Here is an 18,909-nt window from a genome sequence, read left to right as displayed (position 1 = left end):
GTGTGTGTGTGTGTGTGTTTACCCTCATGTTTGTGGCACGTCTGAAGGACAGCATTTCTAGATAAATACAACAAAATTTAGTGTGTGTGTCTCTAATTGGTAAACTCTGCTATAACCCTGCCCACCAATAATGTCTGATGACAGGGTGTCAGGTTACGTTTTCTACCTGGGCTCAAATAGCGAACGCAAACGCTCAGTATTACTCAGTATTAAATTGAGCAGCAAAGCCTCCAGTTCTCAGTCTCAGGGATGGCAGTCCAAACCTCCAGTTGTTTTTCTTTGCTGCTTGTGATCTCAGTTTGCATTGTACTTTTTCTTTTATCATGGGGCCAATCATTAAGCAGCATCAGGTAAGTTGCATTTAGTCTAGAAAGACTTTAGGGGAAAGAAGGGAACTTCTCTATTATTAGATATTATACATTTTTTTCATTAATACATTTCTAATCCTGTGAAATTGTCATCAAAGAAATGTGTATCAGCACATTTCCAGGTATGGTTTTTCCATTTAAGTCCTTTTAAAGTATATCTTGCTAATTCTTGTATGTTGCATCTATTGCTCTTTGTCAAATTTCCACATCAGCTGGACTACTTTCTCGAATCCGCCCCCTGTTGTGTTTACACATACAGCAAAAAAAGCAGATTCCACAAAAACAAAGCTAAAAACTGATCAGATGAGACGCTCTACACTTGGTGCTGTGGTTGAGACTCCCATGCCCGTACTCTCCAAAACCTCCTTCACGAAGCTTCCTCAGTGGGATTTTGATGATGTTTATAACCACGATGCACCACCCAGGCAGACAGTAAGCATGTTATGACGAGATGGGACAGGAATATCATGAATGTGTTAACTTTGTGTGAGTGGGTTATTTGCACAGCCATGTGTTTGGGTGTCATTGGTGTGAACTGCATGGATATGTTATTACTGCAGCAATTGTAGTTTTAAATTTACCTTTTTACTTTGGCTTCTTGCCAATCTTATTGCCTGCTGTTTCTTCAGCTGTAAGAGATCCTTTATTAAATCACTGGTTACAGGGTGAAAATCATCTATGTTTTTATTTTTTATTTTATAACTTATCCTACATCCTCAGACATGTGCCCAGTCTTTGCGAAACTCTGAGGTTGAGAGCTTCAAGAAGGCTTTCCTCCCCAACGTACGTTTGTTTCTGCACAAAGACAGTATCAACATGAGCGAGTGGAATCGGCTTTCACATTTTAACAATCCTTTTGGTTTTATGGAGTACAAGTATGATGGTAAGTGTTTCGCAAGTTTCAAATGATTCATTGTCATGTACACAACAATTACAAGGAAGTTGAAATCTTAAATCTTGGGCTCCCTCTAATAATGCTCACTTTGTGTCTGTGTGAGACAGATGTGTGCTAAGAATGTATTTCATAATCGCTGTGCGTGGTGTGGTTGTTATGGCACTTATGGTGGACTTACAGTATTTTCTTCTCCTGGGTATTGCCAAACTTCTGCTCCTCTTAAACACATTCACACAATGTTTGGCTTTTTAGGGGCAGCTGAACAAGCTGAAAATCACATCTGACATTATCCCCTCATAATGTTGTTAAAGCTACTTTGTTTTCACACGGTACACAAACAGCGGTCTGCTGGGAGAAATCCTGTGTTTCTTTGACCCAGCCCATGTGGATTTGGATTAGAAAAGCAATAAGTAGTAGTTAGATAGAATTTGTGACATGTTGACAACAAACATAATACAGGACAAAATATGTTTCCCCTTAAAACGAGATAAGCCGCTTAGTGGTATGGGAACGTAATTTTTAGGAGACAGGGTTAAGAGCAGAAACGGAGCAACATTATTAGTCAGGAGTCGTGTTTGTAGTCATCTGAAGAATTTCAGTACTTCAATACTCACTCTCTTTTAGGAGATATATGCTCCACTATGTTCACCAGCTAATTCCCAACTTTGTCTCTCTATGGTTTGCTGCTGAGCAGGTAGTGAACAGAGAGGTTTTAGAGCTATTTTGCTGAAAACAGTTGCCTACTGAAAGCAACACGGTGAGAGTGAACCAAAACTTTAAAGTTGGGAGCCGGAAATCTAAACTATGAGCTGATACAAAATGTTAAAGCTCCGTAAAGCCGTGATGAGCTGCAGATTGAGTTGATAATTCTCTGTAGGTTCATAAGTGGTCACTTTCACATCATCATTTAATACATTGTTACTATAAAAAATATTAATTAAAGCTACTTCAAGTAGGCCCTATAACACAATTGCAACCACCTAGACATTAGCAATATGCTTGTGAGATTTGACTGCAGAAAGTGTTCTGGTTATATGTAACTGTTTTGCATTTTAAAACACATTATGTATTTGATGTTTTTTTGTTTTGTTTTTTACTTGTTTTTGCAGATGTGATGGCTTCAGTAAAGTTGATCCCAAAGCCAAAAGAGCCACTGCTCCTTCCAAAGCCAGGGGGTGATGGGTGTGTGCACTGTGCTGTGGTGGGCAATGCGGGGATCCTCAATGGCTCTAAAATGGGAAAAGAGATCGATGCTCATGATTATGTTTTTCGGTAAGAGAAATATAGTCTCCCACTTTGTCTCAGATGTTCCCCCTCCACTGACAGTTTTAAAACACGTCTCAAAACATATTTGTTCTCAATGGCCTTTGGTTGCTCTTAGAGGTTTGTAGCATCTTAATATGATATTGTACTGTATTTTTTGCATTTATTGCTTTATTTTTATTTATTATTTATATTTTTTTTATTTTCTTTTACTCCTTTTGCTTTATTTTTGTGGTTGTGTTGTGCACTTCAATTTGTACAGTACTTTGGTCAACTTCGGTGGTTTTAAATGTGCTATATAAATGAACCTGACTTGACCTGACAAATCTCACACCTTCTACTGTTAACTCAAATATTTACCAGGTATTTACTGGTGAGCAAATATTTTGTTTGCTTTATTTGTCAGTGTACTTATTATGGGAGTGCACTGAGCTGTTACACTGACCAATAGCGTAGTTTGCTTACATACTTTGGCTGACTGAAACAAACCACTCTCAAACTGCAAAGATTATAGATTATGGTTGTCAGCTTTGACTTTGCTTAGCTTGTGGGTCAACAAGGAACCAGGATGTTGCTTTCCTTCACTGCTGTTATAAAGATCTGTCAAGTGAACAAAGACATATTTAATGAAAGCCGGTTCTAGCCACACCGGTGGTTTCTACACACGTCATAGTACAAACATGGGCGTAAATCTGATCTGACAGTAAGGGGGGGGGGGGAGGACAATAAACATAACATTCCTGAAGAGCAATTTTTGAAAAGGATACAAATAATACAGCCACAATTATACTCGTAGAGGACATGTGTTCACAGAGGAAAGCCTTAATACTATCATTAGTGTAGCATGGAGACTGTACCATTATCCTTCTTTTCAGCGTTTCTCTTGATTCAATAAAAAAGCTGACTAATTTGAACGAAATATTCTTCTTTAAAATCATGTATTTATTTTTAAGTTGTTTATAATCAAGCCACAAAAATACCTTAAAACATAATGACTTATTTTGAAAAAGTGTCCCCATATAAAAGAAATACAATGCTTTTGTACACTTGTTAAATTAGCTGATCATAATGTAAATTAGTGAGCCACTGGTAAAGCTCATCTGCTCACCCTGACAGACACACACCTCCAAAAATATGAACTGAGCTCAACACGCTTACCTGAGACTCTACACCTGACTGTCCCTGGTCTCCCAGAGACTCTCCACCTGACTGTCCCTGGTCTCCCTGAGACTCTCCACCTGACTGTCCCTGGTCTCCCTGAGACTCTACACCTGTCTGTCCCTGGTCTCCCTGAGACTCTACACCTGACTGTCCCTGATCTCCTTGAGACTCTACACCTGTCTGTCCCTGGTCTCCCTGAGACTCTACACCTGACTGTCCCTGGTCTCCCTGAGACTCTACACCTGACTGTCCCTGGTCTCCCTGAGACTCTACACCTGACTGTCCCTGGTCTCCCTGAGACTCTACACCTGACTGTCCCTGGTCTCCCTGAGACTCTACACCTGTCTGTCCCTGGTCTCCCTGAGACTCTCCACCTGACTGTCCCTGGTCTCCCTGAGACTCTACACCTGACTGTCCCTGGCCTCCCTGAGACTCTCCATCTGACTGTCCCTGGCCTCCCTCAGAATGATATTTCTAGGGGGGGACAACCCTTAGATGGGGGGGGGTCCTGACCCCCCCGACCCCCCTGGGATTTATGCCCTTGAGTACAAAGTACATAGCTCCCACAACTACAGTCCTTTGGACTTTTTAAAGCGTAATTCTCGCCAAAATGCAACCTAGGGTCTTTTTGTGACTGTACCCGAGTCAAACTTTCGTTTAAAAGCATAATTAGGATGGAATCGCCACTTTTAAGATTTACCGTATTTTCGTTTTTCGGTCAAATTGCCTTTTGAATGGGAGTGCTAGGGGCGCTTTTATGCTAGCCTCAAAATAGCTATTTTGAAAACACTAAGAAGGCTCGACACAACATGAAACTTTGCTCGAAGTATCACGAGGGGCTCTACAACATTGTTTGTGTACCCAGAGTCTACTAAAAAGAAAGGTTTTGAACAACTCACCGTAGGTCTTGTTGTTGCTGGCGATACAACAGTCTGTCACAAATTGTCCAATGCAATACAATGTCCAATTGCAGGCCTCTTAGATCCTCAAATCAATTATTTTTAACTGTTCCTTGATCGAGGTTAGTGGGTAAGGGAGATTGTGCCTTTTCTGTGGCAGCTCCAAAGCTTTGGAATAGTCTCCCACTTTGTCTCAGATGTTCCCCCTCCACTGACAGTTTTAAAACACGTCTCAAAACATATTTGTTCTCAATGGCCTTTGGTTGCTCTTAGAGGTTTGTAGCATCTTAATATGATATTGTACTGTATTTTTTGCATTTATTGCTTTATTTTTATTTATTATTTATATTTTTTTTATTTTCTTTTACTCCTTTTGCTTTATTTTTGTGGTTGTGTTGTGCACTTCAATTTGTACAGTAATTTGGTCAACTTCGGTGGTTTTAAATGTGCTATATAAATGAACCTGACTTGACCTGACAAATCTCACACCTTCTACTGTTAACTCAAATATTTACCAGGTATTTACTGGTGAGCAAATATTTTGTTCGCTTTATTTGTCAGTGTACTTATTATGGGAGTGCACTGAGCTGTTACACTGACCAATAGCGTAGTTTGCTTACATACTTTGGCTGACTGAAACAAACCACTCTCAAACTGCAAAGATTATGGATTATGGTTGTCAGCTTTGACTTTGCTTAGCTTGTGGGTCAACAAGGAACCAGGATGTTGCTTTCCTTCACTGCTGTTATAAAGATCTGTCAAGTGAACAAAGACATATTTAATGAAAGCCGGTTCTAGCCACACCGGTGGTTTCTACACACGTCATAGTACAAACATGGGCGTAAATCTGATCTGACAGTAAGGGGGGGGGGAAGGACAATAAACATAACATTTCTGAAGAGCAATTTTTGAAAAGGACACAAATAATACAGCCACAATTATACTCGTAGAGGACATGTGTTCACAGAGGAAAGCCTTAATACTATCATTAGTGTAGCATGGAGACTGTACCATTATCCTTCTTTTCAGCGTTTCTCTTGATTCAATAAAAAAGCTGACTAATTTGAACGAAATATTCTTCTTTAAAATCATGTATTTATTTTTAAGTTGTTTATAATCAAGCCACAAAAATACCTTAAAACATAATGACTTATTTTGAAAAAGTGTCCCCATATAAAAGAAATACAATGCTTTTGTACACTTAGCACAATTAGCTGATCATAATGTAAATTAGTGAGCCACTGGTAAAGCTCATCTGCTCACCCTGACAGACACACACCTCCAAAAATATGAACTGAGCTCAACACGCTTACCTGAGACTCTACGCCTGACTGTCCCTGGTCTCCCAGAGACTCTACACCTGACTGTCCCTGGTCTCCCTGAGACTCTACACCTGACTGTCCCTGATCTCCTTGAGACTCTACACCTGTCTGTCCCTGGTCTCCCTGAGACTCTACACCTGACTGTCCCTGATCTCCTTGAGACTCTACACCTGTCTGTCCCTGGTCTCCCTGAGACTCTACACCTGACTGTCCCTGGTCTCCCTGAGACTCTACACCTGACTGTCCCTGGTCTCCCTGAGACTCTACACCTGACTGTCCCTGGTCTCCCTGAGACTCTACACCTGACTGTCCCTGATCTCCTTGAGACTCTACACCTGTCTGTCCCTGGTCTCCCTGAGACTCTACACCTGTCTGTCCCTGGTCTCCCTGAGCCTCTACACCTGACTGTCCCTGGTCTCCCTGAGACTCTACACCTGTCTGTTCCTGGTCTCCCTGAGCCTCTACACCTGACTGTCCCTGGTCTCCCTGAGACTCTACACCTGTCTGTCCCTGGTCTCCCTGAGACTCTCCATCTGACTGTCCCTGGCCTCCCTCAGAATGATATTTCTAGGGGGGGACAACCCTTAGATGGGGGGGGGGGTCCTGACCCCCCCGACCCCCCTGGGATTTACGCCCTTGAGTACAAAGTACATAGCTCCCACAACTACAGTCCTTTGGACTTTTTAAAGCGTAATTCTCGCCAAAATGCAACCTAGGGTCTTTTTGTGACTGTACCCGAGTCAAACTTTCGTTTAAAAGCATAATTAGGATGGAATCGCCACTTTTAAGATTTACCGTATTTTCGTTTTTCGGTCAAATTGCCTTTTGAATGGGAGTGCTAGGGGCACTTTTATGCTAGCCTCAAAATAGCTATTTTGAAAACACTAAGAAGGCTCGACACAACATGAAACTTTGCTCGAAGTATCACCAGGGGCTCTACACCTTAACGAAAGCATTGACAACATTGTTTGTGTACCCAGAGTTTACTAAAAAGAGAGGTTTTGAACAACTCACCGTAGATCTTGTTGTTTCCGGCTGCAGCCATTTTATCAGTCAAAAACAATCGATATCCGAATGCAACATAACAGGGAGGAGAGTAAAGATGGAAAGCTCCTAAAGCTTGGTTCCATATAAATGCACAGATTATTTCTTGTTTTGTCGTTATTGAAAAACAATATTGACCTTGTAGTTGAAAAAGGAGTCTCATATGGAGTCCGTTCATTTGCATTCGGATATCGACTTGTTTTGACTGCTGGGGTGGTAGCGGCCCGGAAACAACAAGACCTACGGTGAGTTGTTCAAAACCTTTCTTTTTAGTAGACTCTGGGTACACAAACAATGTTGTAGAGCCCCTGGTGATACTTCGAGCAAAGTTTCATGTTGTGTCGAGCTTTCTTAGTGTTTTAAAAATAGCTATTTTGAGGCTAGCATAAAAGTGCCCCTAGCACTCCCATTCAAAAGACCATTTGACCAAAAAACAAAAATACGGTAAATCTTAAAAGTGGCGATTCCGTCCTAAATATGCTTTTAAACGAAAGTTTGACTCGGGTACAGTCACAAAAAGACCCTAGGTTGCATTTTGGTGAGAGTTACGCTTTAAATTGTTTTAAACACTTAATCAAACTGCTCAACTAATCACCAGAGCAAGACTTTAACCTCAAGCTTACATTGATAAAGATTATAACAATGTAATGCATTTATTATATTAAAACAATTTAATATACAAAATGATTTACCCACAAGCCAATACTGTACTATATCCTTCTTTGGCAGCATTTACAACCTTGAGTAGTGATAGATCCTTCTCAAGCTGGTAATGTGAGTAAACAGCCTGTTTTGGTTATTTTAGGTAAAAGTTACTCTAGGATATTGTTTTAAATTATTTCTGTATTTGCGGCTGTAAACATCCTACCAGTCTGCACTAGATTTTCCCGTATTATGTGTTATTTATTTTACGCTCTACCTTTAAAAGTCCTGCAGGCTTTATTATCAAACTTAGAAAAACAATTAGCTGTTGGAAATTGGATATTTTTTGTAGCCATATTGCCCAGTTCTATAGTTTGACATTTTGAGGATTATGCTTTTTCACTTTCTTGCAGGGAGATGGGGCAATTAATGTCTCTCTTATGTTTGTACGCTAAGAATTAAGCTACCGCCAGCAGCTGCTTACCTTAGCTAAGCATAAAGACTGGAAACAGGGTCCAAAGCTAACTAAGTAACATTGTATCTTGTTTGTTTAATCTGTACAGAAACTCTTTATGAGAAAAAAAGTGTAAAATCCTCACTCTCACTGAATCATGAGGTTATGAATGCATGGTGATATTTTTGCAATGTAGTCTAACATTAGACTGAGATTACCTCACTATAGATGATGCAGCTCTTCTGTCTCTGCTGGGTCCGTGAGATGGCCAAGCATGCGCCCTTAAAATGGCATCTGAGTAACACACCACTGACTTTAGACTAGGTTTTTCCCTGGTCTGTGGCGGAATTGTTTTCTGAAAAATAGCACTAGGGAACGTTTGTGCCGGAACACGCCTCCTCTTTCTGCTTAATCGCTAACAAGGTGCTCAGTCATTCAATTGTTTTGTTTTTATTGGGCGTTCCCAGTACTGGGAACTTGTGGATAGGGGCCCCTGAAGTACTTACCCAACCAGAATATTTTTGTTCCAAGAACATTCTGAGAATGTAATCATACACTGTTCTTGTAATGTTTTTAGTGGGAAGTTTTCTTTTGGTTCCCAGAATGTTTGTCGCACCACTGGACAAAGTTCTGGATCTCAGTTTTATACACATCTGTATCTGATGTGTGAGTCATAAGGCCCAGGATGGCTGTATCATCGGAAAAGGTTATCATATAATTGTTAGTAGTGCTGCATACATTCATTAGTGTACAGGGTGAACAGGACTGGGGAACTGACACACCCCTGGGGGAGCACCAGTAGTACTGATGGTCAAGGTTTCAGACAGGGTCCTGTTGACTCTGACCTGCTGGGTAGGCCTACAGTTGGTGAGGACGAGTGGTACAATGCAGTGATTAAGGCGTTTTTGAGGCTAGCATAAAAGTGCCCCTAGCACTCCCATTCAAAAGACCATTTGACCAAAAAACAAAAATACGGTAAATCTTAAAAGTGGCGATTCCGTCCTAAATATGCTTTTAAACGAAAGTTTGACTCGGGTACAGTCACAATAAGACCCTAGGTTGCATTTTGGTGAGAGTTACGCTTTAAATTGTTTTAAACACTTAATCAAACTGCTCAACTAATCACCAGAGCAAGACTTTAACCTCAAGCTTACATTGATAAAGATTATAACAATGTAATGCATTTATTATATTAAAACAATTTAATATACAAAATGATTTACCCACAAGCCAATACTGTACTATATCCTTCTTTGGCAGCATTTACAACCTTGAGTAGTGATAGATCCTTCTCAAGCTGGTAATGTGAGTAAACAGCCTGTTTTGGTTATTTTAGGTAAAAGTTACTCTAGGATATTGTTTTAAATTATTTCTGTATTTGCGGCTGTAAACATCCTACCAGTCTGCACTAGATTTTCCCGTATTATGTGTTATTTATTTTACGCTCTACCTTTAAAAAGTCCTGCAGGCTTTATTATCAAACTTAGAAAAACAATTAGCTGTTGGAAATTGGATATTTTTTGTAGCCATATTGCCCAGTTCTATAGTTTGACATTTTGAGGATTATGCTTTTTCACTTTCTTGCAGGGAGATGGGGCAATTAATGTCTCTCTTATGTTTGTACGCTAAGAATTAAGCTACCGCCAGCAGCTGCTTACCTTAGCTAAGCATAAAGACTGGAAACAGGGTCCAAAGCTAACTAAGTAACATTGTATCTTGTTTGTTTAATCTGTACAGAAACTCTTTATGAGAAAAAAAAGTGTAAAATCCTCACTCTCACTGAATCATGAGGTTATGAATGCATGGTGATATTTTTGCAATGTAGTCTAACATTAGACTGAGATTACCTCACTATAGATGATGCAGCTCTTCTGTCTCTGCTGGGTCCGTGAGATGGCCAAGCATGCGCCCTTAAAATGGCATCTGAGTAACACACCACTGACTTTAGACTAGGTTTTTCCTGGTCTGTGGCGGAATTGTTTTCTGAAAAATAGCACTAGGGAACGTTTGTGCCGGAACACGCCTCCTCTTTCTGCTTAATCGCTAACAAGGTGCTCAGTCATTCAATTGTTTTGTTTTTATTGGGCGTTCCCAGTACTGGGAACTTGTGGATAGGGGCCCCTGAAGTACTTACCCAACCAGAATATTTTTGTTCCAAGAACATTCTGAGAATGTAATCATACACTGTTCTTGTAATGTTTTTAGTGGGAAGTTTTCTTTTGGTTCCCAGAATGTTTGTCGCACCACTGGACAAAGTTCTGGATCTCAGTTTTATACACATCTGTATCTGATGTGTGAGTCATAAGGCCCAGGATGGCTGTATCATCGGAAAAGGTTATCATATAATTGTTAGTAGTGCTGCATACATTCATTAGTGTACAGGGTGAACAGGACTGGGGAACTGACACACCCCTGGGGGAGCACCAGTAGTACTGATGGTCAAGGTTTCAGACAGGGTCCTGTTGACTCTGACCTGCTGGGTAGGCCTACAGTTGGTGAGGACGAGTGGTACAATGCAGTGATTAAGGCGTTGACATTCATCACTAGTGTATTCAGGAGAACATGAGGCTGTAGGGTGTTAAAGGCTAAACGGAAATCTACAAACAACCAGTGTTGTAGTCGTGACCACCTAAACTGAGACCAAGTCATCACCATATTTGTGACAGCTAGAGCTTCTTCTACTGTCTCACGCATTCACTTTCTGTGTGTAAAGGGGAGAGGGGGGTTTACGGTAACAAATTTCAAATTAGATATGAGTCAAGTTATTGCTTGCATTTGCAAGTTTTAACACATAGGGCTAAATCAGACAATGCACAGACAATTTAGCCAAATCCCTGCAGTTGTGGTCTTGACCGGTTTTAAAATAAAATCATGAGTCCTCTTCATCCGAGACCAGGACAAAACCGAGTATAAATGCAGTCGATTCTGAGACGAGACCTTTAAAAATTGGTCTTAACATCGGTCTTGAGTACTACAACACTGCAAACAACTGTCTAGCATAGGCCCTAGGATTCTCCAGGTGTTTTGTCACTAGGTGCACTATACTGTTAATAACATCATCAGTGCCTCTCTGGTTTGTGTATGTGAACTGGAAGGGATCTAGCTGTGGGCCTACATACAGCTGTAGTTGCTCACCATGAGCTTCTCCATACACTTAATCACAACAGAGGTTAGAGCAATGGGTCTATAATCATTATTCTCCTGTGGACAGGGTTTCTTAAGGACAGGTGTGATGATTGCCTTTTTCCATTGGGTTGGAATGATGTGGGAATCTAGGGACCTCTGGAAAATGGGGTACCAGGCAAGCGCCAATTCATCTGCACATGTTTTTAATAGAAAAGCAGTGATACGATCTGGACCTGAGACTTTGTTAGCATTGATTTGCTTTTGTTTAATTGTTTAATTTAATTTACAAAGGCCACTCTCACATTTGGATCTGTTTGTGCGGCAGGATGAACGGTGCAATCACCAAAGGTTACGAGGAAGACGTAGGAAACAGAACATCGGTGTACATTCACACGGCCCACTCCATCACATCTGCGCTGTATTTCTTCAAGGATTTTGGATATACTACTGTCCCTCATGATGAGGTACTCAAACTTGTATGTTATGTGTAATATCATAATGGTTTATACCCCACACATACACACTTATCTGTCATCCTCTTCTTTTTGACAGGGTATAAAATACGTGATGGTTCCTGAGGGGATGAGGGATTTCAATTGGCTCAAGGGTCTTCTCAAAGGAGAAAGAATCACTGCTGGCTCATATGAAAACATGAGGTGAATATCAACTCTTATCACAACAACTTAGAAGAGAGTAACATACACACACAAACACAAAAACACAGCATATCCAGTGCTGGAACATATTGGACTAGGCTTGAAGATGTGTTGCCAGGTCACCATGTTTATGGAAACAGTCTCATAGCTGATGCAGGTAAACATTTATTTTGAAAGTAATTTTACTCACAAGTTCCTAAATTAGTGAAATCAGGCAATCAGGCATCAGTTAGTACATTTTATGGAGGTAACAAGTCATGTTAAACACATGTATACTGTAGTGTACACAATATACACTACAGTATACGCTCCATTGTGGCTCAGGCAGAAAGTCACCAAACTCCCTTTCAAAAATAGGGTAATTTAATCTGCCAATCTAGAAGCAAAACTCATTACCAAGAGCAAAATGTAACTTGAGGTGCCTTCCTGCTCCCATTTTGCCTCAACTTCCAGCAGAAAGAATTAACTGCATTGTACAGACAAGAACGCTAGCTTTGCATTATTCTGTCATATTTTAACCCTGTAGGCCATGGACGTACTATGCCGGGCAATACAATGAGACCCGCTTCTATGTTCTGCACCAGGATTTCCTCAGATACATTCGAAACAGGTCAACCTCTGCTCACAATCATACCAAAATATTTTTACTTTTAATGGTTTATAATTACAACGATAACTTTGTTTGTAGAATGATTTTTAATGTATGTTCACTTGACACTGTTCATTTCCCACAGGTTCTTAAAGTCTCCTGATCTGAATGGTTCATACTGGGCAATAGTCAGACCAAGCAATGGGGCATTCACTCTCTTCCTGGCTCTGCATACCTGTGACACTGTAAGTTATTAAACATGTATACATGCCATCTACAGCTACTGTTAGTGAGTTCTATCTGCTGATTGGCAGATTACAGAGCCAAGCGCCAAGCAAGTTTTTTCCCTCGTTTCCAGTATTTATGCTAAGCTAAACTAACCATATGCTGGCTGTAGCTTCCAATTTTCCAAACAGACATAAGAGTAGTATCGATCTTCTCATTCAACTTTTGGCAAGAATATGAATGAGCTAATTCTTCAAAATGTCAAACCGTTCTTTTAACAAATCATTTAGTTCCTGTTCTCTGTTTTTGTTGTTCTCAGGTGAATGCATATGGATTCATGACTGAGGACTACGAGAAATACTCAACTTACTACTTTGAGAAAAATATTAAAACCCCTGTCATTCTCTACGCCAACCATGACTATATCCTGGAGAAAAACGTGTGGAAAAAACTACATGACAGCAAAATAATTAAGCTATATCAAAGAACAGAGTCAGAAACAGGGACAAAAAAGCCAAAGCAACACTGATACACTGAGAATGGAAGCAATGGCATCAACAATGTAGTTCATTTTGTTTTAAATTCGTATTGTTTACAGAAACCCTGCGAGACATACTACATACTATCCTAAGGTGTTTCTCCGTCTTAGTAAGACATTCTCAGATATTTCTATATTTATTCGACCCTCATTGATATGGGGTTAGCGGGAATACAACACCTCACCCTACACAAGGTGAGGTGACAAACTGCAATAAAGCCAGACACTGAATAAAAGGTAGGACATCCCTTAGGGTATACATGATCTATTATATAAATACTAAATGCTGTAACGTTAGTAGATAATAGACAAAATTAGTTCTTACAGTTAGTGAGAAATTATCTGTGTTTATTTTACAGATTACGAGCACTGAAATGCCCTCACACGAGTTACGTTAGCATATATGAAATTCCCGCTGTGGACAAGTTAAGAACACAAAGCCCTTTCTTTCTTGGTATTGTCCATGTTAGCATGTAAGCTAACTGTGTACTGTTGTTGTAGTGATTACCACCAAGATATACCATAAACCAGATATATATTGCAATGTCTTATGTTATGATAGCTGTCAGCTATCTAAAAAGCTAATTCTGCACAATTGAAAGGGAGTTTTTTTCCTCTCTTTCTTTCTTACCCCCCACATGCGCGCAGCCGCGCACATCTCACAATGACTTCGCCCAGAAACCCATCTATGTAGTGAGTTGTGAATTAAAAATATGATAAAAGTGTGGGATCATAGAAATAAAATGTCAGTCTGTAAAAATGTGTAAACAACCCGCTAACTTCATATTTGACCAAATGGCACCAGTGCTGAAAAAGTACTGTACTTTACCTCAGTAATTCCAGGTACTTTATACTTCACTGCAGTTCGGAAGGAAATATTGCACTTTTTACCTCACATCTTTTTACTTACTTATTGTGATTTATCATGCAAATATCAGCTTTTAACATATGCATTGTTACAGATTAAACAACGAAACAAGATATTAAATAGTTCAAACTAACCCTACCTCGACCATCTACAACATTTAAATGCTGCTTACATGTTAATGACACATGTACACACAAGCACACACACACACACACACACACACACACACACACACACACACACACACACACGTATATACACATATATACATACTAAACAACAGTTTTGATGCCTTCCAGTCGGGTTTTCGACCACACCACAGCACTGAGACAGCTCTTGTTAAAGTCTTTAATGACATCCACTTAAACACAGATAGTGGCAAAATTTCAGTCTTGGTATTACTTGATCTCAGTGCTGCATTTGATACGGTTGACCATGACATATTACTAGACCGATTGGAAAACTGGGTTGGCATTTCTGGCTCAGTACTAAAGTGGTTTGAGTCTTATTTAAAGAATAGGGACTACTTTGTGTCTATAGGGAATTATACATCTGAGCATACAAATATGACGTGCGGAGTTCCCCAAGGCTCCGTTCTGGGGCCTCTCCTGTTTAACATCTACATGCTTCCACTGGCTCAAATTATGGAAAACAATAAAATAAGTTTCCATAGTTATGCAGATGACACACAAATTTATATAACCTTATTGCCAGGGGACTATAGTCCAAAACAACAACTGACTAAGTGCATTGAACAAATTAAAGACTGGATGTGCCAGAACTTTCTTAAATTAAATGATGAAAAAACTGAGGTGGTTGTTTTTGGAGCAAAGGAGGAACGATTAAAAGTCAGCACTCAGCTTCAAACGATAATGTTAAAAACAACAGACAAAGCCAGAAATCTTAGTGTAGTCATGGACTCAGACCTGAATTTTAACAGCCACATTAAGACAATTACAAAGTCAGCCTATTACCACCTTAAAAATATATCAAGGGTTAAAGGACTTATGTCTCAGCAGGATTTGGAAAAACTTGTCCATGCTTTTATTTTCAGTAGACTTGACTACTGTAACGGTGTCTTTACAGGTCTCCCTAAAAAATCAATCAGACAGCTGCAGCTGATTTAGAATGCTGCTGCTCGAGTCCTTACTAAGACCAAGAGAGTGGATCACATCACTCCAGTTCTGAAGTCTCTACACTGGCTTCCAGTGCCTCAAAGAATTGATTTAAAAATACTTTTGCTGGTTTATAAATCACTAAACGGTTTAGGGCCAACATACATTTCTGATCTGCTACTACACTATGAACCACCCAGACCTCTCAGGTCGTCTGGGACAGGTCTGCTTATTGTCCCCAGAGTCAGAACTAAACAGGGGGAAGCAGCGTTTAGTTTTTATGCTCCACATATCTGGAACAAACTCACAGAAAACTGCAGGTCTGCTGCAACTCTCAGTTCTTTTAAATCAAGGCTGAAGACCTATCTTTTTGATGTTGCCTTTCTTTAAATAACTGTTCATTTCTTATACTGAAGCTGCATTGTTGACACTGTACAACAATCTATATAAGCATATAAAGAGAAATTCCTATTTTATCTGCTTTTTTTTTTGGGTTTTTATATTCTCATACTGCACTGTAACTTTATTTTATTTTTTTTAATTTTTTTTCCTTGTATTTTATCTGCTTTTAATTTTTTAATCTGTTTTCATGTAAAGCACTTTGAATTGCCCTGTTGCTGAAATGTGCTATACAAATAAAGCTGCCTTGCCTTGCCAGCTGTAGCTTCATATTTACCAGGAAGTTGTATCTTCTAATCTAACGCTCAGTAAGAAAGCAAATAAGCCTATTTCCCAAAATGTTGAACTAATATTATTTTAACAAGAGGCCATAGCTTCCCACTTTTTAAAAATAAATCTTTGTTGATTTCCAGCTGTGTGTGGTGTGTGTCCTGTGAGCTTACAGTAATTCATTATTGTTTGATATAAGTTAATAATCACACACGTTTTCTGTCAAGATATTTGTTTTTGACGTTATAAATGTTGTTCTCTTGTTTAAAGGTTTTAACCACAAACAGACCCACATCAACAAAGAAATGCATATAAAATGAAATTGCTCTGTATTGTTAGAGCTCTGTCTCATCTCAACATTATATCACATCCATTGTTGTTACTATCTGAACAGATGTTGCATACTCTACCTTTGTAGTCACTGCTCTAATAAGTCAGCAAGTGGTGCTATTTATTTAAAAACTTCAAGATATTCATAATAACAAGACTAGTCGTTGTCTTTATGGATTATGATTTAAACCCCTGGGGTATACGGCATCAAGCACGTTTAATGTCATATTTCTATGTCATATGCAATATCTTCAGATCAGCATTTGCATCTGGATTGAACACAAGTTAAGGGATGGTGTGATGGCCACAGCCGTGGCCACACAGCCATCTTAAAGGCGGTAACCTCATACACTCACAGTTATCTCACAGTTCATGCTGTTTTCCTTAAGATTGGTTTCTAAACCTTTTCAGACACATTATATATTTTGTTGTAAACATTTATTTAGTTTTAAATAACGTACAGGACACTGGATTTGGTTTACATATATACTTTATTAGTTTTGGATTGTCTTTTTGCTATAATGGTTTTCTTTTGAGCTTACCAGTTTTGCGGATTCCACACCCTGGGGTGAGACATGAAGGCTGCTGAGACAAAGGGGTGGCATCTGGAAAAACAGCAGCTTTATAGGGGTGGGGGCCAAATTGGACTCTACCACTACTTGTTATGCCTGGGGGGGTAGCTTTATTTTTTCCCAAGATATGTGAGTTTTGATTTGTATTGTATTTAGAACATTTATTCGGTTAATGTTAATTAAGATTACATTTCTTTTGGAGTAAGTGTTTAGTTGTTTTTTTGTTATTTGTAGTTTATGTATTAGTGTTATTGTTAGTCTCCCCCTGTGTGTCAAACCTGGTCTGATCAGCCAGTATATAAGCCCCCTTTGTTTCTCTTATGACAGGTCAGTTGTATTTTTGAGTTTGTTATGTTCAGAGTTTAAGTTCGGTTTGTTTATTTGACCTCTTTTAAGGGTCCAAACTTTATTTCTATTTTGTTGTAATGTTTTTGTGGGTAAAATAAAAACCTCTTTTTTTGAAATCTTCTTGTGACTCCTCTTGCCTAACTGCTTGGTCGCTGACAGATGGTTACAGTTATTACAAATCATCCTGAGAGGGACAATAATGTCTGTGCTAAATTCCATGGCAATCCATGCAATTTATAATTATATTATATCATATATTATTATTATATAATACAATTTAGTTGAATTGATTGATTGAATTGAATTTGAGTTGAGGCATTTCACTCAAAACCACAAATGTTGTAAACTGCTGATATTGTTAGAGGAAAAGTCAGGAGATCATCAAAGTCACCAGGTTTCATCTTCTGGGAAGCGGGAATGTCTGTTCAAGATTTTAGGTTATTCTAAGAGTTGTTGATGTATTTCAGTCTGGAACCATCAAACCAACTTTGCCATGCTGCTATCAGTGCTACATATAACGCTGATACACAACCTTTAAGTTGGGTTCCGGGTTCCCTGTTAAATATAAAGCAGATAGCAAATGATTCAACTATATAAAAAAGTTAAAGGTTTGCTGCTTTTTTGACTCGTTTGTAACTTTGTGTTTTAGGTTTTAATCTTTCAATTATTTTTTCCTTGCTTATTTTCTGTTGGATCTTACTGTATTTTTACAAATGTTTATCATGTGAAGCGATTTGTGAATTTGTCTGTAAAAGGTGCTATATCAAATAAACTTATGATTATATTATTTGTGACCTTTTTCTGCAGAATTGGTTCTTAATTATTGCTTATTGCCAAGTGGCCATGTGTTTTTTGTGTTTTATCTGTGAAGCTCCAAATGTAAGATTAATTCTTTGAACTCATGCCATGAGTAAAATGTAACTCATTTCATCATACATCTTGAAACTAGTTGCATACTGTAATTGTTGACTGTGGTTAGCTAAAGATGAAGTGGCTTTAGAAATGTTGTTTACAGTGACTTCACTAGATTATCCAGTGTTACACAAGGCTATTTTAGTAGTCACAGATGTGCTGTTTTATGAACTTGAAACAGATAAATATCAACGGAATTCCATCAAAATGAAAACATGCTTAAACAGGATAAAACATCCTACAACAGAAAGACTTCTGCTTTAGTGTTTGATATCTGCGATGGTGCATGGGGGGCAGCAGAAACCAGACATGTTTGAATGTAGATTACAAAATTCTTCCACACACATTGCCCAAGATCAACCTTTTTTTCTTGACCCTTAAAACGAAGCAATGACAACCTGCGACGAGTGTGATATTCGTTTATTAAACTGTTTAATTTGTGTACTGAAAGACTTAAAACTGTACAGCATTTTACAAGAAGAGAGCACAGACCAAGATTATTTATGATGACGTACAGTGTACAGTTTTGCTATAAATATGGGAATTAGTCAAGCTTGCTCTTCAAAGTTTTTTCTTTCTTAAGATATTTTTTTTTAAACAGAAATGATGAAAACCTAATTACAAATTATTTATATAAAATAACCCATTACATTAGAAAAGTGATATGATTAAATTAAATACTTTATTACAGACTCTGGTCTGAGCTTTAATATTCATGGTTTACAATGGAATGTAGTTTATATAAAGTGTGATATTATACAGTGGCGTGACTTGTTTAGGGCGATCCCATGACCTTTGTTTCAATGATCAAAATATTGTCTTTCTCCTATTTGGTTCTTTAAATTCCATGCAGTTCACACCAATGACACCCGAACACATGGCTGTGCAAATAACCCACTCACACAAAGTTAAC

At 38.8% G+C, this 18,909-nt stretch overlaps 1 protein-coding gene across 2 annotated transcripts; it reads left to right on the top strand.

Moving 5' to 3' along the window:
- Positions 1-189: 189 nt before the first annotated feature.
- On the top strand, positions 190-17,204 carry LOC144536078 (alpha-N-acetylgalactosaminide alpha-2,6-sialyltransferase 1-like). 2 transcript variants are annotated; one of them, XM_078279006.1, is made up of 9 exons: positions 190-350; positions 628-800; positions 1,089-1,251; positions 2,373-2,535; positions 11,500-11,638; positions 11,727-11,830; positions 12,357-12,440; positions 12,565-12,664; positions 12,964-17,204. In XM_078279006.1, the coding sequence occupies exons 2-9, from the start codon at positions 672-674 to the stop codon at positions 13,171-13,173; spliced, it is 1,092 nt and encodes a 363-aa protein (XP_078135132.1). In that variant the 5' UTR covers positions 190-350; positions 628-671; the 3' UTR covers positions 13,174-17,204. The 2 variants fall into 2 exon arrangements, with proteins under 2 accessions (XP_078135132.1, XP_078135131.1); XM_078279005.1 differs by having other exon boundaries at positions 581-800.
- The last annotated feature ends 1,705 nt before the right edge of the window (positions 17,205-18,909 follow it).

The sequence above is a fragment of the Sander vitreus genome, chromosome 21, assembly GCF_031162955.1.
Source record: "Sander vitreus isolate 19-12246 chromosome 21, sanVit1, whole genome shotgun sequence".
NCBI lineage: Eukaryota > Metazoa > Chordata > Actinopteri > Perciformes > Percidae > Sander > Sander vitreus.
The sequence above is the reverse complement of the archived record's forward strand: the minus strand, read 5'-3'. Positions and strand labels throughout refer to the sequence as shown.